The sequence below is a fragment of the Notamacropus eugenii genome, chromosome 3 (genome assembly GCF_028372415.1).
Source record: "Notamacropus eugenii isolate mMacEug1 chromosome 3, mMacEug1.pri_v2, whole genome shotgun sequence".
Lineage (NCBI taxonomy): Eukaryota > Metazoa > Chordata > Mammalia > Diprotodontia > Macropodidae > Notamacropus > Notamacropus eugenii.
In genome coordinates, this window is record NC_092874.1 from 430,539,920 (window position 1) to 430,567,085 (window position 27,166).

At 41.5% G+C, this 27,166-nt stretch overlaps 1 protein-coding gene across 3 annotated transcripts in view; it reads left to right on the forward strand.

Annotated features, from left to right (window-relative positions):
• Window positions 1-468: 468 nt before the first annotated feature.
• C3H3orf20 (chromosome 3 C3orf20 homolog) overlaps window positions 469-27,166 on the forward strand; it is a 104,798-nt gene continuing 78,100 nt past the window's right edge. For 2 of the 3 annotated variants that reach the window (XM_072598382.1, XM_072598384.1), the window contains exons 1-3: window positions 469-3,017; window positions 22,771-23,235; window positions 24,519-24,635. In XM_072598382.1, the coding sequence (XP_072454483.1) occupies window positions 22,815-23,235; window positions 24,519-24,635 (538 nt within the window). In that variant the 5' untranslated portion in view covers window positions 469-3,017; window positions 22,771-22,814. Of the gene's footprint in view, window positions 3,018-12,169; window positions 12,256-22,770; window positions 23,236-24,518; window positions 24,636-27,166 lie in introns of all 3 variants that reach the window. The other variant, XM_072598383.1, reaches the window with a different exon arrangement.

Genomic DNA, 27,166 nt, shown 5'->3' on the forward strand with positions numbered 1-27,166 from the left:
AAATATTCTTTCATATTTGAAATATCAGAACAAATTCTGTCAAAAAAAATCCCCTATACTTATTCCCATTGTTAATTATTCCAGTTTTGTCAGTCTAGATCACATATGATTATCTTAAGAGGATTTAGCTTCCGAATGAGTTGATTTAAATATGTTAAGGAGAATCTTTCCTCACCTCCTTTACCCCCCAGATGGGTGGTGAGTGAGGTGAGTGAATTCAATACCCTATTAAATTGTCTGCCAGAGAGAATAAAACTGTAAACTCTTAGGTGAAAATAGAGCAGGCAAGTGACTTAATTGGAGAGCACTCCAGAGAAGCAGGCAGTCCCATGTTCAAGTCCAACTTCAGGTCACTTAGCCTCTTGGTGTCCAGGCAGCTCCCTGGGATTATGTGTTACAGAGTTGCTGCCAGTCTGCTTTGGTCATGGAGTTCCTAAGAAATGTTTCATTTTTATAAAATCTTAACTGATGACCACAATGATGTGGAATGAGACTGGCCTGCAGTAAATGTGTGTGGATTGAACAGTTTGGGGACTCCTGCCTAGTCACAGAACAGCCAGAGAACAGGGCTGGTTCTTCTTGGTTGTTGATATTTCCTTATTATTAGAATATTAGGATTTATCCTCCTGTCCTCACCTGTCTGTCACCACCACTCTGGGTCTGGGTCACAGTAGGGAGCATATAAGGGCAAGGTCACTCACTCCCTCTCTCTGCCCTAAAATGTCAGTGTTTATTTGGGGGACAGGCTTCAAACCAAAGATTAGAAAATGCAGAGAGACAATCATCTCTCCCATGAAGTCCTTGCAGCCAATGTTCATTGCTCCCTACCCCAACTTCAAGTAGCATGATCATGCAGCAAGAATCCACATTCTCATGGCGGGAGGGGAGAGGGGTGGAACGGAAAGCCTAAAGTCACAGTCTAGACAGCCAAAGTCTCTTCAGCTTCTTATGTACCTATGTACCCTGGGAAAGGAAAGTGGATAGACCAGATGAACCTCAGGCACCACACTGTAAGTTCAAATCAAAAGATTAAAATCCCAGTTTTCAACAACTGCACTGGACTTGGAGTCAGGAAGACCTGAGTTCAAATCTTGCCTTGGACACTGGCTACCTTGGACACCGTGTAGCCCTGGGCAACATTTAACCCCTCTGTTTGCCTCAGTTTCCTCATCTGTAAAATGAGGATAATAGCTCTTACCTCACAAGGTTGTTGTGAGGATCACATGAGATAATATGTAAAGTGCTTTGTAAACCTTAAAACGCTACATAAATGCTGGCTGTTATTATTATGTATCTGTAAGCCAAAGGATGAACCTGAAGGGATACAGATCACAGTCTGTCCTAACTATCCTCCTATGCAACTGCTGTCCACATCATCCCATGGCATCCCCTACCAGGAATCTAGCCAGCACAGTAGTGTCCTCGTTCTATATTAAAATGGAGGGAAATAAATAGAATTCATGGGTAGAAGAGGGGTCAAACAAAAAAAAAAAAAGGCAAAGGAAAATGCTGGTAATTAAAAATAAGAAAGAGTTTGGGGAGAATCAAAGAGGAAGCAAAAAATGAGAAGACAAAATGTGAAGAGTGGACAAGAATGTGAACGATTGAGTGGGCTAGTGAGAAGTAGATAGAGTGATTGATAGGGCCGAAGGGAGAACGAAAAAATGAAGCAGGGAGATAGGAGAACGGATGTCAGCGAAGCCCCCACCCCCACCCCCAGGCTGCCCACAGCTCTCCCCACAAGGAATCTGCCTCTGAGAGTTTCATGGAATTTCCTTTGTTAACTTCCACTATATAGTAGGATAGTCTGCCCAGAGCCATTTGCTCCTTGTCCACAAACTCTTTTCCCCATCACATTTTCATAGGAATTCCAAAGACTACCTAATCCGTTCCTAAAACCCTATCCTCAATATAAACTCTCTTCAGGGTTCTGTGTATTTTTATTTGATGTCCAGTCCCATTTCAGATCTTCGTTTCTTGAAGTACCTGATAAAGAGGTTTTATTGTTACTTAACAGATGGATTTTGTACTACAGTTTCCAGCAGATGGCATTAGAGTTCTGAAATGAGACATCTGTACACTGAAAGATCTATTTTTATGGACTTCTGTGATCAGATTATGTACATGTCTTCTGTTAGCAATTGAGGAAATTAGCCTATCAATTTCTTCTGTGTATAAATTGAACACTGTAGACATTTTTAAGCCGTCTGTTAATCTTTCGGGACAAGTAATTCAGATTCCTTCTATAGGAAAACATGGCTAAGATCATGTTTGTGCTGAGCTTCACTGAAAGGTGTATATATTGGCCAGATATAAATATATACTTAAATATATTGTATATATTTATATATCTACACATACACATATGCATACATACATATATATTTTATGCACGTGCAGATGCATACACATGCCTACATATACATGCATATTTATACACATATGTAATGCTTATATATGCATATATTATATATATACACACACACTCATATGTGCATACCTATGCATCTCTATATTTATACACATGCATATTTTTACATACACATATATACACACAGCCATAAATATACATGATTTGTTTTAACTTTACTGTGAACTCAGTCTTTTCCAGATCTTTTTGCATAAGATTTTGTTTGTTTTGGCTGCATTAATCATTCTGTTGCTTAAAATCCCCAGAGAAAGTTAAAATTTTCATATCCAAGATTCCTGCCAAGGCTGTCCCTGCGTCCATCTTTCCACAAACCCACGGTCTCGGCAACGTGGGTGTTCCCTTCATTGTACCAAAGATATAGATGGATCTATTTTTGTCTCCTTAGCAAACGAAGTACTGCTCGCTATGAGGTTTTAACCTGATCTTGTGACATACAGATGAGACAGTAGAATTTAGAATTTGGAACAGTAGTGTTTACTGGTCTTTACAGTTAAAAGAGAGTAGCCATATAAATTTACTTTCCTTCAATGTCTTGAACTGAAATGGTATTTTAATTGAATCTTGTGAAATATTTTAGATGGCTAAGGTAAGTCATAATAATTGGTAAGAATTTCCTAGGACTCCAGAGACTATCAACAGTAAAAAGGTATTCATCAATGAAATTCATCATTCTGCCCCATCTCCAGCTATGAGACATCTTGTTTGTAGAGGGTTATTGAAATCTACCAAGGTTTCTTAGGGGGGAAATGATGTAGCAGAATAAAACAATAAGTAAGAAGACTGGGACATGGAAATAAATGAAATGGTACTGAAAACCTATGTAATCACAGGGCTTAATATTGATCCTGTATTTTAATAAAGCTAGGTTTGCATTCAGATATCTGGCCGTCTGTGGCTGGTGACATGACCCTTTCTGGAGTTGTCCAGAAATGTTTCTGATCATTTGCTCATATTTAGACAAATACTATTTGACTGAGAATTCACTGACAGTTAAAACGGAAAATAGCTGTTTATTAGGGAGACAACGGATGCTGGGAACCAGGAATGAATGGAAGGTGCTTGGTTAGCAGACCCAGAAGTGTTCTCTAAAATGGTTTCATCTGAAGAGCTCCGGTTCTCAATGAATTTCTTCCTGAATGATTTCCCTACTTGTGGCCAGTCTGTCTGTCTTGATTTTTAATGTCTCATACTTCCTGGGTAGAGCTGTGGTTATTGTGTCTTAGTTTCTTGGGATCTGAGTTCTATGTGTCCCGAGAGACCCTCTTGAGACCAGGGATAAATTCTTTGATCTGCTTCATAGTGTATTTTGTAGCATATTAGATTGTGAGTCTAACCAAGAGTAGAAACTGTCTTGCTTTTCGTCACCTCTTCCTTAGCACCTAGAACAATGTCCATCACCGAGTAAATCCACATTTCTCTAGCACCTTAGGCATTACCAAGGACTTTCTTCATGGCTAAGATCATGTAGGACAAATATTTTATAGTAGTTGCTTGATAAATGAAGAACTAAGTGTCTTTCCATAGAAGCAAAAGGCATAGTTGTGTAGTCTTGTAAATAAACAAGGAGGTGGGGGAGATCTGAATAAGATTGGAGAGGAAGTATGTGAGAGGCTTGATAACTGTTTTCCAGAATTTGAAGGGCTAGCAGATGGAGGAAGAGGGATTAGACTTGTTTGCTTTGGCCCCAAAGGGCCCCTCAGGAAGTCCTTGGGTGCAAGCTTCAGGGAGACAGATTTAGGCTTGCTTGCGAATGGTGACTGTTGCTGCATCCAATTCTCCATGACTCCCATTTGGGGTTTTCTTGGCAAAGTGGTTTGCCATTTCCTTCTCTAGCTTATTTTACAGATGAGGAATCTGAGGCAAACAGGATTAAGTGCATTGTTAATAAGTGTCTGAGGCAAGATATGAACTCAGGTCCTCCTGACTCCAGGGCTAATGCCACCTAGCTGCCCCTTTGCCAATGATTCAAGCTATTCAAAAGCAGAAGGGTTACTTCTAGAAATAGGAGGTTCTCCCTCACTGGGGATCTTTAAGCAAACGTTGTATAACCCCTTGTCAGTCGTGTTATAAAAGATTTTTGTTCAATCATAAATTGCTTCTGTGGTCCTCAGTTCTTAAGAGTCTGTGATTCTGGAATAGGGTGTCCTATGGAGACTGTGCTGTACTATTGTAATATTGTAATTCAAGCCAAGGGTGTTTGAGAAAATATAATTTAGTACTGAGCGGTGGGGGAGGAATTGGGAAAGAAGAGGGTCCCATATTTCAGGGGCAGAGAGTAGTTGAAGTTGGGTGGAACAGGGTATGTAGAGGAGACAGGTAAGGTGGAAAGTAAAATGACAACAAACTGGGTAGGAATTTGAGTGACATGCTAAGGATTTTAAATATTTTTAGTAGGTAATAGGGAGCCACTGAAGGATTTTGAGCAGAGGAATGACTTTCCTCTCCTCTCCTCTCTTCTCCTCTCCTCTCCCTCTCTCTCTCTCCGTCTGTGTGTGTGTGTTTCTTTCAGTCTCTGTCTCTGTCTCTCCCTCTGTTTCTCTGTCTCTATGTGTGTCTCTGTCTCTCTCAGTCTGTTTGTCTGTCTGTCTCTTTCTCTCTCTCTCTCTCTCTCTCTCTCTCTCTCTCTCTCTCTCTCTCTCTCTCTCTCTCTCTCTCTCTCTCTCTCTCTCTCTCTCTCTTTCTCTATCTCCATCTCCCTGCAGAGTTTTCACTGGTCCTCGCCTGTGTAATAGCCATAACTTCTTTTTGTCATTCATTTGTTAAGGTAACAGTCATCTGCCTGAAACCGGTTGCTTACCCAACAATACAGGGCAAGAGCCTAAACCCCACACTGGTGCTTTGGATCACGTGCCCTCTTCTCCAAGAGCCTGCCACCCTCATTCCCTTTCTTTCTTTCATACTCACTTCCTCCTTTTACACTGAGTTCTGCCCCATAAAATACAAACTTGTTCAGGTTTTCTCATTCCTGCCAGCAGGGGCAGGGGAGGGATAAAGGGTACAGAGAAAAGCCATCACTTTGACTCCATCTCCTTAAGTTATATCTGTTCTTTTTCTCAGCAAAATTTCCTGAAAGGCTTCTCTCCACTCTTAGTCCCTTGCAATCTGGCTTCTGATGCACCCCACACCCCACACTCTTCTGAAACTCTTCTCCCAGAGATTACAAGTAGTCTCTTAACTGCAGCTAAGGATCTCTTTTCAGTCCTCAGCCCTCTTGCTCTGTCATTTATATAGGTCCTTAACATTTCTGAAGTGCTTTACAAATATCTCCTTTTTGTCCTTAAAACAATCCTAGGAGATGAGTGCTACTATGCTCTCCATTTTCCAAATGAGGAAACTGAGACAAACAGAAGCTGCCCAGGGTCAACCAACTGGGAAGTGGCCGAAGCTGGATTTGAAATCAAGTCTCCTGAATGCCAGTCTTCTGGGCATCTTCAGTTGGAAGTATCTCAAACCCCAAAAGTCCCAAAACAGAACTCATTTATTTTCCCCAAAGCCCATCCCTCCTCCAGACTTCCCCATCTCCATCAATATTACTACCGTTCTTCCAGTGACCTAGGTTCGCAACCTTGGGGTCATCCTTCACTTTCTATCCTCCTTTAACCTCCAAATTCAATCATAATATTGATAGGATCATTGATTTAAATGTGGAAGGCACCTTCAATGCCAGCTAGTTCAACCTCAGGCCCACAGAGATTAAATGAGTTGCCCAAGGTCACACAGTGTATATACAAAGTACTCACTCAAAATTTGAATCCATATCCTCTGAATGCCAAGTCTCATTTGTCCTACCTCCACATCTCTCACATCTGTCTCCCCATTCACAGAGCAGCTAGATGAGACAGTAGATAGAACACTGGCCCTGAAGTCAGAAGGACCTGAGTTCAAATCTAGCATCAGACACTTAACCCTTTTTGCCTCAGTTTCTTCATCTGTAAAATGAGCTTGAGAAGGAAATGGTGAACCACTCCAGTATCTTTGCCAAGAAAACCCTAAATGGAGTCAATAAGAGTTGCACACAACTGGAAAATGACTGAACAACAACCCTGTTCACAGGGCTTCTCCAGGGTCTTTCGTTTAAGATCTTCTGACCTCTTGTATGGATTATTGTGATCCTACTGACTGATATTTCTATTTCTGTTCTCTCCCTCTCTCTAATCCATCCTAAACATAGATTGCGCACATTTGTTACTTAATTTCAACAGGACCTTCCATGCAAAAAGGTTATCTTTTTACTCCTCCCTAATTGATTCCGTTTCCCAATCCCTATAGTGTCTATTCCAAATTTTTCCTCAAACCTCTCACACTGTCCCTTCCCTCTCCACTCTCAGCTGAGGATCCCGTCCATACTTTGCTGAGACAATCATAGCCATTCACCATGATCTCCCTCTTCTTCTCTTTTCCCTTTGCCTCACAACCCCTTGACATCATCCCCCATTCCATCCTTCTCTCCAGTCTCTAATGAAGAAATGACCCTTGTCATTGACATGCCAACCCTTCTACATGTACCTTCCCATCTCTGGGGCAGCAAGGTGGTGCAATGGATAGAGCACCTTGAGTCAGGAGGACCTGAGTTTAAATCTGGTCTCAGACACTTGCAATATGACCTTGGGCAAGTCATTTAACCCCAATTGCCTCCCCTGAAAAAAAGGATAAGCCAAACTCACATTAAGTTCAATAACCAATCTTGGGAAATGAATGATTAAAACAATACACCTTCTCATCGCTAACAGATTGCTTCCACAACTGCCCTTCTTTTGAATTTTGAACCTGCACCTCTCTGTTGTTGCCTTCCCTATTCCCTACAACCACGCTCAAGTCTCTCCCTCCTAATCAAAACAAAGCAAACCTCACCAGACTTCCAATGGCTCCTATATCCCTTATTTCCTCTGTCAGCCAAAGTCTTAGAAAAGAAGTTCTTTACATCTCTTACCTCTGCTTCCTCTCCTCGTACTCACTTCTCCACTCTATAGTCTACCTTCCAATCTCATCACTCAACAGGAAACACATTCTACAAAGTTACCCATGATTTCTTAATTTCTAAATCACATGGCCTCGTCTCTGTCCTCATTCTTCTTGGCCTCCCTGGAGCATTTGGGGTGTCAGCCCCCTCTACCCTTGGATCCTCGTTTGTCTGGGTTTTTGTAACACTTCTCACTCTTGATGGTCGTCCTCCCTATCTGACCACTCTGTGATCCTCTTTTGTGAGCCATCATCTGTCTTGTGCCCAGTAAGTGTGGATTTTGCCTATGGTTCTCTCTCTGATGTTCATTTCTTCTCTCTCTACACTCTCAGTGACTTCATCAGCTCCCAGACATTTAGTTATCATCTCTATGCAAGTGATTCCTAGTTCTTATATATCTAGCCCTGGTCTCCAATCCAGGATCACCAAGTGCCTATTGGACAATTCAAACTAGATGTCCCATAGGTATCTCAGATTCTATGTGTCTAAAGCAGACATATAGTTCCCCATCCCTCTTTCTGTCAAAAGCACCACCAGCCTTGTAGTCTTCCAGGTTTACAATATTCCATCTTCTTCTACCTCCCATCATTTTATCCAAGTGATCTCCCATGTTTATAATACACTTCTTCCTCACCTTTCCCCCCTATGATTGATCCTTTTTTGTTTGTTTGACCATTTAGTTCACCTCCAAATCTTCATGAACCCATTTTGGGATTTTCTTGCCAGAGATACTGGAGTGATTGGCCATTTCCTTCACCTTCATGTTACAGATGAAGAAACTGAGGCAAACAGGGTTAAATGACTTGCCCAGGGTCACACAGCTAGTAAGTGTCTGAGACTAGATTTGAACTCATGAAGAGTAATCATCCTGATTCCAGGCTCAATGTTCTTTCCACTGTTCCACCTAACTTCCCTCATGATTGAGCCATAGTTTGCTTTAATGCAAAGTTCATTTGCCACTTACTACACAAGAATTTCTCTGATTTCCACCACCACCACTCCAAGCTATTAAAATTTTCTCTTGAAATTGATTTGTAATGATAGTAATAACAATAATACTATTTAATAGTGTTTTAAGCTTTTACACAGTGCTTTTTAGAGATTATCTCATTTGGTCAATTTTAATTACTTTTTATAGGCTTTCTGTTGGCATGAGTGTATTCTATCCCTAGTGGAGTGTAAGCTCCTGAGGCCAGGGACTATTTGTTTTCGTCTTTACATCCCTAATGCCTGACATAGTTTCCTATTTCGACAGAAGTAAGAAGGAAAATGCAGGCAGAAGAAAGCACATGAGCAAAGGCAGGAGAAAGAAGTAGAGAGTTAGTTACATTATCTCTGGAGGGGAGAATGAGCAGGTGAGTCTCACTGCAACAGAGAGTAGTGTATGTTGGAGAGCAGTGGCAGACGAATGTCAGGAGGTAGGCTTGGACCATATTATAGATGGCCTTAAATAACAACCTATGAGTCTGAACTTGACCCTGTAGAGAATAGGAAACCACTGACAATAAATGAATCAAAATCTTCATGGTCTGTCCAACAATTTCCAAAGCACTTTCTCTTCTCACCTTTCACCTTGGTTCCCTCCAGTTATAACCTCTCTCACTGGATGCACATTAGCCTTTTCCTTCTTTTCAGCTACTCAGTCCTGGGAAAAAGAGCGACTGTACCCCCGAGGTCAGATTCCTCTGGCTGGTTGCCCAGCTATCAGAGTCTCTGAATGCCCCCTCTTTCCTACAAACCTACCCATCGTAGAATAAGAAGCCATTGTCCAGGCACTGAGGGCAGGGGGTCAGCATACACACTGGTGCCATAGAACTGAGAAGCCACATCACCCGAGGGTAGCACCATGTTGACAATTTGATCTGAAATTCTTGTTCATTTGGGAATGGATGGGGAAGCACACTGCCCCCATTGGATGTATGTGAAATTTAGAAGATACAGAAAAGCGCTGAATGAGGAATCAGAAAATCTAGGTTCTAACCCCAGTTCTTTCCGTTGCTAGTTATGTATTCATGAGTAAATAATTTAGTCTCTCTCTGAGCCTCAGTTTACTTAACTGTAAGATGGGAATAGTTTTTAAAACAACCAGTTCTGCAACAAGGCAAGTTATCAAATGAAATACCATAATTGAAAAGCGTTTCAAATTTTAAAATGTTAAAGATAAGACAGTGTTATTAACCCCTAAGATCCCTTTCAACCCTAACATTATATGACCTCTAGTATCATTATTATGACAATTCCAAACTTGAAATGAGCATTTTCCAGGACATTTTCAAATGTTCCATGAGGACAATCCATGGGGACTCAAGGTTTCAGGGAATTAGGATTATAGGACCTGGAGAAAGGGTTATATCTTTCCACACAAGAGCTTTTCATATACTTGATGAAAGCAATCATTACATCATTATTTTTGCCAACCAAATGTATCATTTTCTTCAATGATCTAAAAATATTATTCTGAGAAGTGATCTATAGTTTTTACTTACTTGGCAAATGGAACCAGGACACTAAAATGCTGAGGAACCCCTGGATTAGATGGCTGCTAAGATCCCTTCCAACCTAAAGTTCTATGATTCTAGTGTGGGAAAGGCTTTCCGCAGGAGATAAGATTTGAACTTAACTTTGAAAGATAAAGGAGAGGAAGAAAATTCTACAGTAGGTAAGAAATAGCATGAGTAAAGAGACTCCTTTAAGAAATAGGTAAGAGACTAGCCTAATGACTCAGCTTGTGGTGGCAGGGGAGGAAAGGAGACCAATAGGAGAAAATAAGGGATTCAATAGATTTTGGAGGACCTCAGAAGTCAAGCTGCAAAATTTGGATTTAATATGGTGTAAAAAAAGAGATTGTAAATTTATTGATTTCCTCTGGGTGGTAGTGAGAGACTGAATGAAAGGATAAACAGGAAAATTAAATGGCTAAGATAGAAAAGTCAACTGACAGACTTTGAATGACCCAGCCAAAATGACCTTCTTTCACTGGTTCCTATCTTCTTATGGAAGAAAACTTGGCCAAGTCACCTCCTATGTTCTTCTTTTCCTTCATTCATCACTGTACTAGGCTCTGGGATACAAAGACAAAAAACAATCTGCCAGAGAGGGGGTTGGATAAAACGGCCATACATAAATAAATACAAGATAAGATTCAATTTGTCTAAAGACTTGTCCTGATATCACTAGCCCAAGAATAAACCCATTAAAAATAAAATTCTGAGGGATTCAGCCAGGGTCTGTACCATTCAGGCATCTTTGCCCACAGCCAACCATCATTGTCTGAATTTCATCAAGCTCAGGGCAATAGCATATTAGTTCCAGCTTAAAGTTGAGTTGGTAATTAAGGAAGTTTCTTTGATTGCTTTTTCTGTTTAATCCAAATGAGTGGTCTCCCTTCTGCACTGAGATGCTTGGTGTTGGAGTTTGCTGCGTAGGCATTACCCAACAAAAGGGAACCACAGAGGCTCATTTTGAAAACTGAAAAATATACCCGTTCTCATTAAAACTTGGTGTAATAGGCATGAGATCTGGCCTTCCTTTCTTCTGTGTTGCTTAATGGCAGGAGCAGTAGAACCCGAAGGTCTGTGTAATCTCATTTGGTCACACAATCCCTCTTAGGGTCTTCAATTTCCTCATTTGTAAAATGAGATGGTTCATTTTGTTGTTGTTGTTCAATACTTATTTTCCCTCTTCCAATGCATATTGGCACTAGTTTTTCAACTTCTGGTCTTAAAGAGTTGTCTGAGGTACTGAGAGACATTGAGCCTGTATCGATGAATGAGTGATGCACTTACTATGTTATCACAAGTAGAACTAGACCCCAAGTTTGCACAAGACTTTGAACATTGAAAACTTGTAAATGTTTGTTGATTTATTGACCAAATGAGCAAAAAACCTTCAGTTACCTAGATTCTGTCTCTGTCTCTGTCTCTGTCTCTGTCTTCTCTCTCTCTCTCTCTCTCTCTCTCTCTCTCTCTCTCTCTCTCTCTCTCTCTCTCTCTCTCTCTCTCTCTCTCTCCCCCTCCCTCCCTCCCTCCCTCTCTCTGTCTCTCCATCTCTGACTCTCTCTGTCTCTGACTCTCTGTCTCTGTCTCTCTCTGTCTCTGTCTCTGTCTCTGTCTCTCTCTCTCTGTCTCTGTCTCTCTCTCAGAAAGAGGCTAATGACTAACAAAGAAAGAATAAAGAAAAAGAAAGAGAGAAACCTGTGCCACAGGTTGGGCACAAAGAGTCTGTTTGAACATTTGGAGTGTAAATGTCTCTAAATTCACACATCTCATGTTTCTTTTGAGCTACTTCAATTCTACTTTGCTCATAGAACGTAGGGCCTTCTTTGATATGGGCATGCTATGCTGGGCAGTCCTGGGCCAGTGTCTCCCATGACTCACAATTGATTCCAAAGTTCTTCATAGAGACCTTGAGAATGTCCTTACACTGCTTCTTCTGGCCTCTATGTGAGTGCTTGCCTTTTGTGAGTTCTCCAAAAAAAAATAGTCTTTTAAGCAAAGGTACATTTGGCAGTCAAACATGTTCAGCCCTCTCTGCAGTAGGGTTTGAATGCTTGGCAGTTCAGCTTGAAAAAGGACCTCAGTGTCCAGTACCTTATCTTGCTAGGTGGTCTTCAGAATCTTCCTCAGGCAATTTAAATGGAAGTGATTCAGTTTCCAGTCATGGCATTGGTATATTGTCCAGGTTTCACAGGCATACAGCAATGAGGTCAGCACAATGGCTCTGTAGATCTTCAGCGTGGTAGGCAGCCTAATGCCTCTCTCTCCCACCCTTTCCTTCAGAGCCTCCCAAACACTGAGCTAGCTCTGGCAATGAGTGCATCAACCTCATCATCTATGTGTACATCTCCGGAAAGTATACTGCCAAGGTAAGTGAACTTATCCACAACATTCAAAATGTTTCCATCTGCAGTAACCAATAGTTCTATGTATCGATGGTGTGGTGGAGAACCTCCGTTTTCTTAACATTAAGTGTTAGGACAAAATTAGCACAAGCAGCAGAGAATTGATCCATGCTCTATTGTGTCTCAGCATCAGAGGTTGCATCAAGCACAATCACTTGTGAACAAAAATTCTCCCTCCACTTTAGTCTTGGCTTATCAACTTTTCAAGTTAAATAACTCACCATCAGTATGGTAGCTGACCTTGATGTGGTTTCCATCCTCACTGAGGCATCTGACAACATTGTTGAAAATATCCTGCTAAAAAGTATGGGATCAAGCACACAGCCCTGCTTCACTTCACTGGTTACTGGGAAAGCACAAGAGCATCATCCAGAACCCATGCAAGCATGCCATCATGAAAGTGGCATACAATATTGATGAACTTCTCAAGGCAACCAAATTTTTCCATGATCTTCCACAAGCCCTCATGACTGATAGTATCAAAGTCATTGGTCAGATCAGCAAATGTTGTGTACAGACCTCTGTTCTGCTCCTGGCATTGCCCTGGAGTTGTCAAGCAGAAAACACCATATTAACCACTCCTCAGCCTTTTCTGAAATCACACTGGTTCTCACATAGATGACCATCCTCCAAGTGAAGGATCAGTCAATTAAGGAGGACTCTGGCAAGAATCTTGCTAGCAATGACTAAGAGATAGATAGACCCCTTTGTGACTGTCAGAAGACAACCTATTTCCTTTTCCTTTATAGAGATGGACAATGGAGGCATTCTTTAACTCCTGGGGGATATAACCTCCTCTTGTTATGTAACCCAGAAGATTCCAGTCATCCTTTGAATGAGTAGTGGACCCCCTGCCTTGTAAATCTCAGCTGGAATATAATCAATATCAGGCTCTTTGTCACCTGAGAGAAGCCTAATGGCATTCTAAACCTACTTTTCAGTTGGAAATTTGGCTAAAGAAGGAAGTATATGGTCAATGAATTCATCATTGGTTGATGATGGTCTGTTGAGAAGATTATGCAAGTTTTCAGCCCATCTCTCTCCAGGATCATGTTCTTAACACCAATCAATATGGCTCCATCAGGGCTACTCAATTGGAATAGACAAGATGTACCATAGGTCTTTGGATTGTAAATGAACTTCAAGACATCATTGAAGTGCTTTGATTGTCACTGTCAGCATAAAACTGAATTTCATTTGCCTTTTCACTGAGCCAAACTTTAGGTTTGGTGGAGTTCCATGTGACCTTGTTAGAGACAGATGAATTCTCCTGCTGGTAAATCTTGTGGAGTTCTAGTTTTTCATTTAGCCATTTCTAAATTTACCCATCATTTTCTTCAAAACAATCTTGAAATTTGCAAATGTTCTGGCCCAGATGAGTAAATGTCATGCTGTACACCAAATCTCTGAAAGATGCCCACTCCTTTTCTGCTCCACTGCTGCCAACCATGTTAGCTTAGCTTTCCCTCCCAGTTAGTAACACACTGTTCATACACAGAGAAATGCTCTGATCTGTTGATCTTAAGTTTTCTGGTAGTCATCTTGCCTTGGGGCTGCTGAATTTGCTGAATGTGAATATTTAGCTTGAAGAGGATAAGTCTGTGATCAGTTCAGCATTCTGCACCATATGCTGCCTTTGTCACTCTCACATCCGTCTATCTATTCTCCCTACAATGACACAGTTTATTAAAGGCCAATGTTTGCTACAAGAATGCATTCCATGAAGTTTTATTACATTTAGGTAAATGGAAGACAGTGTTGGTGATGAAAAAATCATGAGATCCTCAATTCTTCAGTAGTAAGTGACCATCACTATTGCTGTTTCCAGCTCCATTCCTCCCAAGAATTCCCTGCTATGTCTAATAGTCTGTGCCTATTCTGGCATTAAAGTCATCCAAAATTACAAGCTCATCCTTTTTTGGCCCATTGATGATGAGAGTCTCCAGGTTTATAATTTTTTTTTTACCTCATCCAAGTTCGTCATAATGGAAGCCTACACACTGACGATAGTGGCATGGCGCTTTCCTAGAAGTGGCAATTGGATTGTCATGAGTCTGTTGTTCATGTCTTTGGGTACACATACAAGCTTGTTGACTAGATTAGATTTGATTATGAAACCTATGCCAATGTCATGGCACTTCTCATCACCATAACCACTCCAGAAAAATGTGTTTCCAGCTCTGACTTCAATAAGCTTGCCTTCATTTGCCAACCTTGTTTCACTTAAGGCTGCTATTTGGATGTGAGCTGTTCATCTTGCATATCTACTAGATTTTTTTGTGTTGTCCATAAGCATGCATATACTCCATGTACCGATGGTGAGTGGAATCATCTTCCAAAAAGTCTTAATACATCACTTTTTGTTTCAACCATAAGGAAGGATTCCTGACAACTGCAATAAGCATGCCAGAGTTAGATTGGGTAAAGCAGACAAATTTTAAGGAATCTTTTCTAGCCTTCTCCTCATTCCAGGAGGTAAGCAGTATGGTCCTTTAAAAAGGCTGCTCAGACACCAAGCAGGGCTGCCAATCTTGCTGTTGTTACAGTCCTAGGAGAAGACAACCCTATGCCCTGGGCTGCCTGTGTGCAAGGTTATGACTATAGCTCCCAGTATCCACATCTGATGATTTGTTACTTTCCTATCCCCATAGTCCTTTGAGATAGGCAAAAATGGTGAAACGATATGAGTGAGGCCTTTTGACTGAAGTGTAAATGGAGTTTAAGTGAAGCAGAGTTCATTCAGTCTTTAGAATCCATTGACAAGACAAAAGTCAAGACAACTGGTGATGGCTCAAGATGCAGTGGATGACCTTAGCATCCTTGATGTTTAACCACAGCACCTGCTTCTACCACCTTCATATCCCATTGGAACAAATTATTCACATCCATTGACTCTGCTGGGGAAGTTTTCACATGCTTGGGGTAGATACCCCACTAACTCACTGATGGGTCTGAAGACCATTGGTTATCCTCTACCTGGTTTAGCCTGTCTGCCAAAATGGCTTTTACTGGTTAACTGGGGTGTGGCCACTGAGCATGCTACAGCTTCTTGGAGCCACAGGTGAGAGTTGGCTGGCAGGTAGAGATTAAAGGGGGAAGCAACTCTGAAAAGGGCTCAGCAGCCCTCACCCCAGAGGTATTAGGCTTCTTTTAACACCCTGTATACCAAGGAAGGAAGGAAGGAAGGAAGGAAGGAAGGAAGGAAGGAAGGAAGGAAGGAAGGAAGGAAGGAAGGAGAAGAAAAATGAGAGAGAAATGGGGGAGGGAGGTAAGAAGGAAGGAGGGAGGCTGGGAGGAAAATAGAAAAAAAAATTAAAAATTTTGTCAGAATTTTTTTTTATTTTTTTGTTTGTTTTATCAACTCTCAGTCCCTGGTATTTTATTATTCTTTCTTCATTCCCCCTGTCTCTTTTGCCCTTCTACATCTCCATGTCCAGAACAGTCCAATGCCAATGGATATTCAGAATGCAAACAGATTCAGTTTGTGTTCTCTTGACTCTGCTTCCTCAGGCAGGAAACTGATATGGTTGATGAGCTACAAGCATTTGGAGACATGTAGGATCATAGATTTGGAGATGATCTAGTTCAATCCCCTAATTACATAATTGAGACAAATGAATCCCAGAGAGGCAAAATACTTTCTCAAGGTCATAAGAGGCAGAGGTAGAATCTGAACCCGGGTTCTCTTGACTTCAAATCGAATTAAATTCATGTGCCAAGCTTTTATTAAATACCTAATACATAACACATGATAAGAAGAGTCTATCCTTCAAAGAACTTCCATTTTACTGGGGCTTTGTAGGGGTGCATTGGGAATGGTATACCGAGGTTAATACAAGATTATTTGTGAATAGAAAGTGCTCCTAATACCAGTGGGTACACAGCAGACGGTGCCATTCAAGATAAATACTGAACGAAGCTAAAGATTATAAGACATGGAGGGAGGGGGAGAATGCATCACAGCATGAGGGACAGGCTCTAGAAAGGCCTGGACATAGGAAATTGAAAGTCAATTTTGGGAACCAGCCAGCAGGCATTTCAGTTAGAATGGTTGTGCATAACTGGTTTGGAAAGGTAAGCTTGAAGCAGACTGAGAACACCAAACAGATAAGCTTGTATTTTCTTCTAGAGGCCATATGGAACCACTGAAAACTCTTAGGATGCAGAGTATCATGTTCACATCTGTGATTTAAGAATATTATTTTGGCAGTTGTGTGGAAGATGGGCAGGAGATGGGAAACAGTAGAATGAGAAGGCTATTACAGTTCACCAAAGAGATGAACTGGGGCAGGATTCAAAATCTTTTTTATGTCATAGATCCTTTTGGAATTCTGGTGAAGCTTATGGACCCCTTCTCAGAATAATGTCTGTATATTTTTTTTAAATTACAGTTGAAGGAAATGATAGATTTCAGTTAGTAGCTAGTGAAAATAAAGATGAATTTATTTTTCCCCATCCAAGTTCACAGGCTCTATGAAATCCTGGACCTCTTGGGAGGCAGGATCTCTGAAACCTTAAATTAGTGAAGTAGAATGATAGGATCATGGATTCAGAGGTGAAAGAGATTTTAAAAGCCTTTGAATCCAACTTTCTTTTTACAAATGAGAAAACTGAGGGATAGTAAGAGACTTACTTGGAATCACACAGCTAGTGAGTGTCTACAGCGACATCTAAACTCAGGTCTTCCTGAACCCAATCCAGTGTTGTATCTACTGTGCCATGTCATGTGAGTAGAAAAGGGGGACAGATGTGAGAAATGTTGTGAATGCATAATCTACAAGATTTGGCAACAAATGGAGATGTGAGGCTAAGTAAGGCTGCAAGATCTTATGAAGAAGGTGGCTACAAGGGTCTTAATGCTTCAACAGAAGCCTGCAAGCTTTCAGGGAGGAAGGAAATGAAAAATGAACATGGTGAATCCATGCTCTTTCCATCATGCCATTAGATACTTAACAGCTAGCGACACCCAAAAAAGAGGTTTCTGATTACAGAAAATTAAATTAACCGGAATTCCTGGTTTCGGAAGCATCCCATTTGGTCAAGTTTTTATCAGTTGAATATACTTAGTTAGGGATACGGATCAAAGTCATCTTCCTGTGATCTATACAGGCAGTGGAGAACAATGTACAGGGGCTGGGTGTAGAATCAAGAAGACTGGGCTTGGAATCCAGACTCACACACCTACAAGTTAAGTCAGTTTCCGCATCTGTGTTGTTGTTCCATTATTTCAATCATGTCTGGTTCTCCCTGAGCCCATTGGGGGATTTCTTGGCAAAGATACTAGAATGGTTTTTCCATGTCCTTTTCCAGACCATTTTATAGGTGAGGAAACTGAGACAAATGGGGTTAAGGGACTTGCCCAGGGTCACACAGTAAGTGTCTGAGGCTAGATTTGAACTCAGATTTTCCTGACTCCAGACCTGGTACTCTATCGACTGCACCACCAGGGATGATAACAGCCCCCACTCACAAAGTTGGTGTGAGGATCAAATGAGATAGTATACATGAAGTGCTCTGAAAATCTTAAACCTCTGTATAAAAGCTAGTTATTCTGGTGATGATTCGATTATCAATAGATTGCTATTTTTAGGTTAATGATATTAATATTAGGTTGAGAGGCCCCTTGGTGAGGTGACTAAAGAGGTGACCTCAAAGCTTAAAAAAGCCCTTCCTCTGACACATTCTGGTTATGTGACCCCAGGAAAGTCATCTAACCTCTGTGCCTCAGTTTCCTTATCTTTAAATTGGGATTAAAATTGCACCTACTTTCCAGAGTGGTTGTGAGAATAGAATGATATAACATTTGTGGGGTTTTTTTTGTTTTTTTTTAATTTTTTTTATTTAACGTTAAACATTCATTTTAACAAAATTTTGGGTTCCACATTTTCTCCCCATTTGTCCCCTCCCCCCCCAAAACACCAAGCATTCTAATTGCCACTATCACCAATCTGCCCTCTCTTCTATCATCCCTCTCTGCCCTTGTCCCCATCTTCTCTTTTGTCCTGTAGGGCCAGATAACTTTCTATACCCCTTTACCTGTATTTCTTATTTCCTAGTGGCAAGAACAGTACTCGACAGTTGTTCCTAAAACTTTGAGTTCCAACTTCTTTACCTCCCTCCCTCCCCACCCCTTCCCTTTGGAAGGCAGGCAATTCAATATAGGCCAAATCTGTGTAGTTTTGCAAATGACTTCCATAATAGTCATGTTGTATAAGACTAACTATATTTCCCTCCATCCTATCCTGTTCCCCATTACTTCTATTCTCTCTTTTGATCCTGTCCCTCCCCATGAGTGTCGACCTCAAATTGCTCCGTCCTCCCCATACCCTCCCTTCCATCATCCCCCCCACCCTGCTTGTCCCCTTATATCCCCCAGTTTCCTGTATTGTAAGATAGGTTTTCATACCAAAATGACTGTGCATTTTATTCCTTCCTTTAGTCGAATGTGATGAGAGTAAACTTCATGTTTTTCTCTCACCTCCCCTCTTCATCGCTCCACTAATAAGTCTTTTCCTTGCCTCTTTTATGAGAGATAATTTGCCCCATTCCATTTCTCCCTTTCTCCTCCTGATATATTTCTCTCTCACTGCTTAATTTCATTTTTTAAAAATATGATCCCATCCTATTCAATTCACTCTGTGCTGTGTGTGTGTGTGTGCGTGTGTGTGTGTGTGTGTGTAATCCCACCCACTACCCAGATACTGAAAAGTTTCAAGAGTTACAAATATTGTCTTTCCATGTAGGAATGTAAACAGTTCAACTTTAGTAAGTCCCTTATGACTTCTCTTTGCTGTTTACCTTTTCATGCTTCTCTTCATTCTTGTGTTTGAAAGTCAAATTTTCTTTTCAGCTCTGGTCTTTTCATCAAGAATGTTTGAAAGTCCCCAATTTCAACGAAAGACCAATTTTCCCCCTGAAGTATTATACTCAGTTTTGCTGGGTAGGTGATTCTTGGTTTTAGTCCTAGTTCCTTTGACTTCTGGAATATCCTATTCCATGCCCTTCGATCCCTTAATGTAGAAGCTGCTAGATCTTGTGTTATCCTGATTGTATTTCCACAATACTTGAACTGTTTCTTTCTAGCTGCTTGAAATATTTTCTCCTTGACCTGGGAACTCCGGAATTTGGCCACAATGTTCCTAGCAGTGTCTCTTTTTGGGTCTCTTTCAGGAGGTGATTGGTGGATTCTTTCAATATTTATTTTGCCCCCTGGTTCTAGAATCTCAGGGCAGTTTTCCTTGATAATTTCATGAAAGATGATGTCTAGGCTCTTTTTTTGATCAAGGCTTTCAGGTAGTCCCATAATTTTTAAATTGTCTCTCCTGGATCTATTTTCCATGTCAGTTGTTTTTTCAATGAGATATTTCACATTATCTTCCATTTTTTCATTCTTTTGGTTCTGTTTTGTGATTTCTTGGTTTCTCATAAAGTCATTAGCCTCCATCTGCTCCATTCTAATTTTGAAAGAACTATTTTCTTCAGTGAGCTTTTGAACCTCCTTTTCCATTTGGCTAATTCTGCTTTTGAAAGCATTCTTCTCCTTATTGGCTTTTTGAACCTCTTTTGCCAGTTGAGTTAGCCTATTTTTCAAGGTGTTATTTTCTTTTTTTTTTTTTTTTTTTTTTTTTTTTTTTAATATTTTTTTATTTTTTTAATGTTTAACAATCACTGCCATACAATTGCGATTTTATCCCTCCCCACCCACCCCCCACTACCTCCCTCCCTCCCCACGACTGCATACAATTCTGTATAGATTCTACATATACTTTCCTATTGAGTATATTTTCACTATAGTCATGCTATGTAGTCAGACTAAGATAAATGAAAGAATCCGTATAACAAATCAGAACATGATACACAAACAGATACACATACACAAACACGATCTGCTACATTATGTGAGTGACTTCCATATTTCTCTCTCTGAGTGTGGAAGGCATTTTGCCTTGAGGTCCACCATTGGGATTTTTTTTTTTTTCAGAAGTTCTTGTGTTATTACAAAAATCTAAGTCTACCAGAAAAAGCTCTCACACACTGTGGTTGTTGCTGTGCATAAAGTTCTCCTGGTTCTGCTCCTTTCACTCAGCATCAGGTCATATAAGTCCTTCCAGGCCTCTCTGAAGTCTTCTTGTTCATCATTTCTTATGGCACAATAGTACTCCATTACATTCATATACCATAATTTATTCAGCCATTCCCCAATTGATGGACATCCCCTTGACTTCCAGTTTTTGGCAACTACATAGAGTGCTGCTATAAATATTTTTGTACATGTGGGACCCTTTCCCATTTTTATGATCTCTTGGGGATATAGTCCTAGTAGCGATATTGCTGGGTCAAAGGGTATGCACATTTTTGTAGCCCTTTGGGCATAGTTCCAAATTGCTCTCCAGAATGGTTGGATGCGCTCACAGCTCCACCAACAATGAATTAGTGTTCCAACTCTCCCACATCCTCTCCAGCATTTATCATTTTCTTGTTCTGTCATGTTTGCCAATCTTATAGGTGTGATGTGGTACCTCAGAGTTGTTTTGATTTGCATCTCTCTAACCAATAGTGATTTAGAGCATTTTTTCATATGATTATAGATAGCTTTAATTTCTTCCTCTGAAAATTGCCTGTTCATATCCTTTGACCATTTATCAATTGGGGAATGACTTGTATGATTATACATTTGGGTCAGTTCTCTATATATTCTAGAAATGAGGCCTTTATCCCCGAGCTTAGCTGTGAAAATTTTTTCCCAATTTACTACATCCCTCCGGATTTTGGTTGCATTGGGTTTGGTTGTGCAAAAACTTCTCAGTTTAATGTACTCAAAGTTATCCATTTTGCATTTCATAATGCATTCTATCTCTCCTTTAGTAAAGAATTCTTCCCTTCTCCATAGATCTGATAAATACACTATTCCTTGCTTCTCCAGTTTATTCATGGTATCAATCTTTATACCTAAATCATGTACCCATTTGGACTTTATTCTTGTGTACGGTGTCAGGTATGGGTCTATGCCTAATTTCTGCCACACTGTTATCCAGTTTTCCCAGCAATTTTTGTCAAACAATGAGTTCTTATCCCAGAAGCTGGGGTCCTTGGGTTTATCAAACAGAAGGTTGCTATATTCCTTGCCTACTGCATCTTGAGTGCCAAGTCTATTCCACTTGTCTACCTCTCTGTTTCTTAGCCAATACCAAGTGGTTTTGATAATTGCTGCTTTATAGTACAGTTTAAGGTCTGGTAGCGCTAGGCCATCAAGGTGTTATTTTCTTCAGCATTTTTTTGGGTCTCCTTTAGCAGGGTGCTGACCTGCTGTTCATGCTTTGACTGCATGTCTTTCATTTCTCTTCCCAGCTTTTCCTCCACCTCTCTAACTTGATTTTCAAAATCCTTTTTGAGCTCTTCCATGGCCTGAGCCCATTGAGTGGGCTGGGATACAGAAGACACTTCTGTGTCTTTCCCTGATGGTAAGCATTGTTCTTCCTCATCAGAAAGGAAGGGAGGAAATGCCTGTTCACCAAGAAAGTAACCTTCTATAGTCTTATTTCTTTTCCCTTTTCTGGGCATTTTCCCAGCCAGTGACTTGACTTCTGAGTGTCCTCTCCACACCCACTCCCAGCCAGTATTTGGGGTCTGAGATTCAAATGCTGCTTCCCAGCCTCAGGGCTTTGTGCGGGGGCAGGGCTGCTAGTCAATGTGAGATTAAGTTCAGGTGCTCAGGTGGGGGCAGGGCTGCCTCACGGACTCAGTTCCCTCAGGGGGTTTATGCAGAGACCTTCAACAATGGATCTGGGTTCCTGCCTGCTTGGGGAGCCCAGGTCTGCTCCCACCTCCGCTGTTGCCTCCCGAGGCGTCCTGAGTTATGGGGACACCCCACTCCCCTCTCGACCCGCCAAAGAGACCCTCTCACTGACCCCCGTCACCTGTGGGTGGAGGGACCCGCACGGCCACTGGAGATCCCGTCCCTGAAGCCTGCTCGGATCTGCTCCTCTTGGTGCTGCGGCCAATGCAGGGCTGGGCTTGGCTCAGCTCCACATCCACAGTTCGATGGACCTTTTGCGAGAGGTTTGCAGGGCTCTCTGGAACAGAAATCTCCTCCACTCCACCGTTCTGTGGCCTCTGCTGCTCCAGAATTCGCCAGGGGTTCTTTTTTACAGATGTTCTATAGGCTGTGGGTTCGGAGCTATGTGTATGTGTGTCTTTCTACTCCGCCATCTTGGCTCCACCCTATGATATAATATTTGTAAAGCACCATACAAATGCTAGCAATTATTTCAGACATTGGATTATAGATCTAGAGCTGGCCAGCTAGTTCACACCCCTTGATTTTCTAGATGGGGAAACTGAGGCCAAGTTGAATGATTTATTCAAGATCGTGGAGGTAGTAAACATCAAAGGTGGGATTTGCACCTAGGAACTCTGACTTCATAGTCAGAGTTCTTTCCACTTTTCCATGCTACCTCCATTAATTCTTTTCTTTTCCAGGTTCCTCTTCCAACTTAGAAAGTATCTTTAGGCACGATGGCATCATGAGCAACTTTGCCAAGAGTAATGTAGACCTGTACCATCAGTACAAGGTGATGGCCCCCAAGCTTCTGGAGGAGATCTCGAGGCTTCTGATCTCCTGCAGGAGCTTGGGCATCATCATGCCCAGAGGCATCAAAAACATCTTTGAGTTCACATGGGAGGAGCTCATCATGGAACTCCCCAGCGAATCAGCATCCAAGATCTCTGGCCTGGACATCCTTTTTGGACAGGCCTCTTCTGTAGATGTGTCTTTTACCATCCCCTCCAAGAAGCCCATGACAAAGATCCCACCATCGCCTGCAGCCCTCATCCAACCGATGCACAACAGCCAGCAGATCATTCAAAAATTCCAAAAGAAGTCAATCCACCTGCTTTCAGAACTTCTCTCCCTGAAGATGAAGATGATGATAGAGCCCTCTGCAGGTGAGCCCCTCTAGGTAGGGTTTAGGTTATCTAGTCCAAACTGTTCATTTTGTAGATGAAAAAACTAAGGTTTAGGGTAAGTAACTTGTCCAAGACCACATGGGGGGGAGGGGCCAACTGCTCTAACCACTACACCATTCTGCCCCTCAAATGAAAAAGTCTAGGCCCTCATATTCATTGTACAGACATTCTTTGTAGAGTCAAGTCCCACCTGAGACAGATTACCTCCCGCAAATCATTTCACTTTTCTGGGTTTCACTTTCCTCATCTGTGAAATAAGAAAGTTTGAACAGCTGTAATTCTTCTTGGGGGAAGGAGAAGTCCTTCTCCACTTTGGAATATATCTGCACTTTCTCTTTCTAACCTTCCTTCTTTTTTTCCTTTTTCTTCTTCTCCCAGCGCTCTCCTCCCCTACAAGCCCCAGGTAGCTGATTAAGGAGTGGGCAAACACAGTCCAGATTTATGAGGAGGGAGAAGACTGACCCGTTCCCTTTTTATTTCATCTTGAGCCCTGCCCTCCACTTTTCCATGGTCTATACCTGGGAGAGCTAGTGGGGGAGGGGTCTTCCTGTGTGTTCTGGGATAGATAAGCCCAACAACACCAGTAGAGTGGCCAAATTAAGAATCCTAATGCAATAACTGCCTCCCCAATTTCCCATCTGCCAATGCCTCTCCTTTGCTATTTCTCTTTAAAAACCAAATGATTTATCCAATCAGTTACCCATCAAGCATTTATTATGTGCCTACTATGTGTGTTAGTCATCAGGAATACAAACACAGAGATGAAATTTTCCTTGCCCTGTTACTGACATATTTTGTTTTCGCAGCCTTTGTTTCTGAAAACACCTTCCCTACTCTGCCTTCTCCATTCCTACCACAGCACTTCCTTATAACAAAAAAAAATTTTTGTAAAAATACCTGACAGAATGGCTTCTTCTGATAAATGTATTTGACACTGTGCCCTAGTATCTCCCACCTCTCTACTAAGAGGAGGGCAGTACATTTCATTATCTGTTTGTCATTCCCCTGTTGTTTGTGAATGTCAAATATAGGGTATGCCAAGGTAAACAATGTAATGGGGAGATAAGGCAGGGGCCCAAAATTGTGGACACTCTATGTGAGTGCTGGCTGCTCTTTTCTAAGAAGCCCCCTCAGAACCCTGTGCCTCCACTTGCCCCAAATGTCCAAGCTTATCCAAATTGTCTACTCATTTGCAGGACTGTTTCCTCTGGTTCAATGGTATATTGTTGAGAAAAAAATAATTTTTCTTTATTCCTTTACAGGTTCAAGCCCCATGGATGTTTCAAAGCATTTTGTTGAAGCAAGCAAGCTCCTGCATCTCAAGGCCAAGGAGATTATTTTGGAGTCTATGCTGGACACAGTTGGACTGGGGAAAGCAGGTTTGACAAGATAATTAAATTCTACTTTCAGGGGGAAGGAAAGAACCCAATACCACCTCCCTTTAAGGCTACAGAGCTACTGAGTTGGTTTTTTTTTAAAGAAAGAACAAAAGGATGTCTGTCTCCCAGGTGGTATCAAAGGGAAGGTGATTTATTTTTTTGGAGTCATGAATTGAAATTTAGTCAAAGATATAAACCTTTTCTCATATGGCAAGATCTTTGCTTGAGGTTTCCACCCTCTGTGACAAAGATGGAAAATCCTATAGGATGGGTATGGCCAAATCTGAATCCTACATGGGGTCCCCTTAAGAAACTGAGGAACCACTAGCTTTGATGCCAGTGGTCAATGGTTTTTATTGTTAACATCCCCCTTCTGAAAATATTTACTTCTATTTGCAAGATGATGGTTAATTTTTCCCAGGGATTAGATGCCTAGCTGTTTTGCATTTTTTTTGTAAATTACACTCATTCTGTGGTTTGATTTCAGAAGGGTCAGTTTACTTGGATGGGCAGGGAAATCATATTTTATTTCTATGTAATGTTTTCTTTGTAGTACAATATATTTTATCTTAATGCATTTTTAAAAACCTCATTCTAAGAGGTAATCTGCAGACGTTTGCTTCCAAAAAAGTGTATGTGCACTCAAAAAATTAAGAAGCTCGGCTCTAGAAAAGACAAATTTGGAGAAAGCTAAACTGTAGAAGGAAGAATTTTCCCCAGGTATTCTACACCTTGAAACATTAGCAATGACTTGAGAGACTCTTCATTGCATGGGAACCTGCTTAATCTGAGTCTTAAAGTTTTCTGTTATAAGAATATGGCACTCTACATGATTCTTGACTATGGAAAAGGATTTTCCATCTGGGGTTGGCACAACAGAGAATTAGGGGGATGGTGATCATTTGGCTGCATGGTACAATGGAAAATGCCTTGAGCTTGGAGTCAGAAGTCTTGGGTTGGAATTCCAGCTCTGTCTGTTGCTTGCTTATTGCCTGATTGACCTTGGCCAGGCCTGGACCTCAGTTTCAACAACTATCAAAATGAGAGAGTTCGACCTACTGACCCTTAAAGTGCCATTCAGCTCTCAATGATCTTATGACTTTACAAGAAGTATAATTATTGGGGGAGGAGCCAAGATGGTGGAGTAGAAAGACACACATATGCTAGCTCTGAACCCACAGCCCATAAAATATCTGTAAAGAAGAACTCCCAACAAATTCTGGAGCGGTGGAAGCCACAGGACAATGGAGCAGACAAGATTTCTGTTTCAGAGAGACCTGAAAACCTGACGTGAAAGGTTCATCGTGCACTGGACCCGGAGCAGACCCCAGCCCTGCCTTGGCCACACCACACCAAGAGGAGCAGATCCGAGCAGGCTTCAGGGACAGAATCTCCAGCAGCCGTCCAGGTCCCTCCACCCATAGGTGACAAGGGTCAGTGAAAGGGTCTCTGTGGCTGGTCGAGAGGGGAGTGGGGTGTCCCCATAACTCAGGCCCCCTCAGGAGGCAGCAGCGGGGGCAGCAGCAGACCTGGACTCCTCAAGCAGACAGGAGCCCAGATTCATTGTTGAAGGTCTCTGCATAAACCCCCTGAGGGAACTAAGCCCCGAGTGGCGGCCCTGCCCCCACCTGAGCACCTGAACTTAATCTCACACTGAATAGCAGCCCCACCACCACCCAAAGCCCTGAGGCTGGGAAGCAGCATTTGAATCTCAGACTCCAAGCCCTGGCTGGGCAGATCTGCAGGTGTGGTGGGGGTGGAAAGAAAACTCAGAAGGCAAGTCACTGGCTGGGAAAATGCCCAGAAAAGGGGAAAAAAATAAGACCATAGAAGGTTACTTTCTTGGTGAACAGATAATTTCTCCCTTCCTTTCTGATGAGGAAGAACAATGCTTACCATCAGGGAAAGACACAGAAGTCAAGACTTCTGTATCCCACACATCCAAAATAAATATACCATGGGCTCAGGCCATGGAAGAGCTCAAAAAGGATTTTGAAAATCAAGTCAGAGAGGTGGAGGAAAAACTGGGAAGACAAATGAGAGAGATGAAAGAAAAGCATGAAAAGCAGGTCAACACCTTGCTAAAGGAGAACCAAAAAAATGCTGAAGAAAATAACACCTTGAAAAATAGGCTAACTCAATTGGCAAAAGAAGTTCAAAGAGCCAATAAGGAGAAGAATGCTTTCAAAAGCAGAATTAACCAAATGGAAAAGGAGGTTCAAAAGCTCACTGAAGAAAATAGTTCTTTCAAAATTAGAATGGAGCAGATGGAGGCTAATGACTTTATGAGAAACCAAGAAATCACAAAACAAAACCAAAAGAATGAAAAAAATGGAAGATAATGTGAAATATCTCATTGAAAAAACAACTCACCTGGAAAATAGATCCAGGAGAGACAATTTAAAAATTATGGGACTACCTGAAAGCCTTGATCAAAAAAAGAGCCTAGACATCATCTTTCATGAAATTATCAAGGAAAACTGCCCTGAGATTCTAGAACAAGTGGGCAAAATCAATGTTGAAAGGATCCA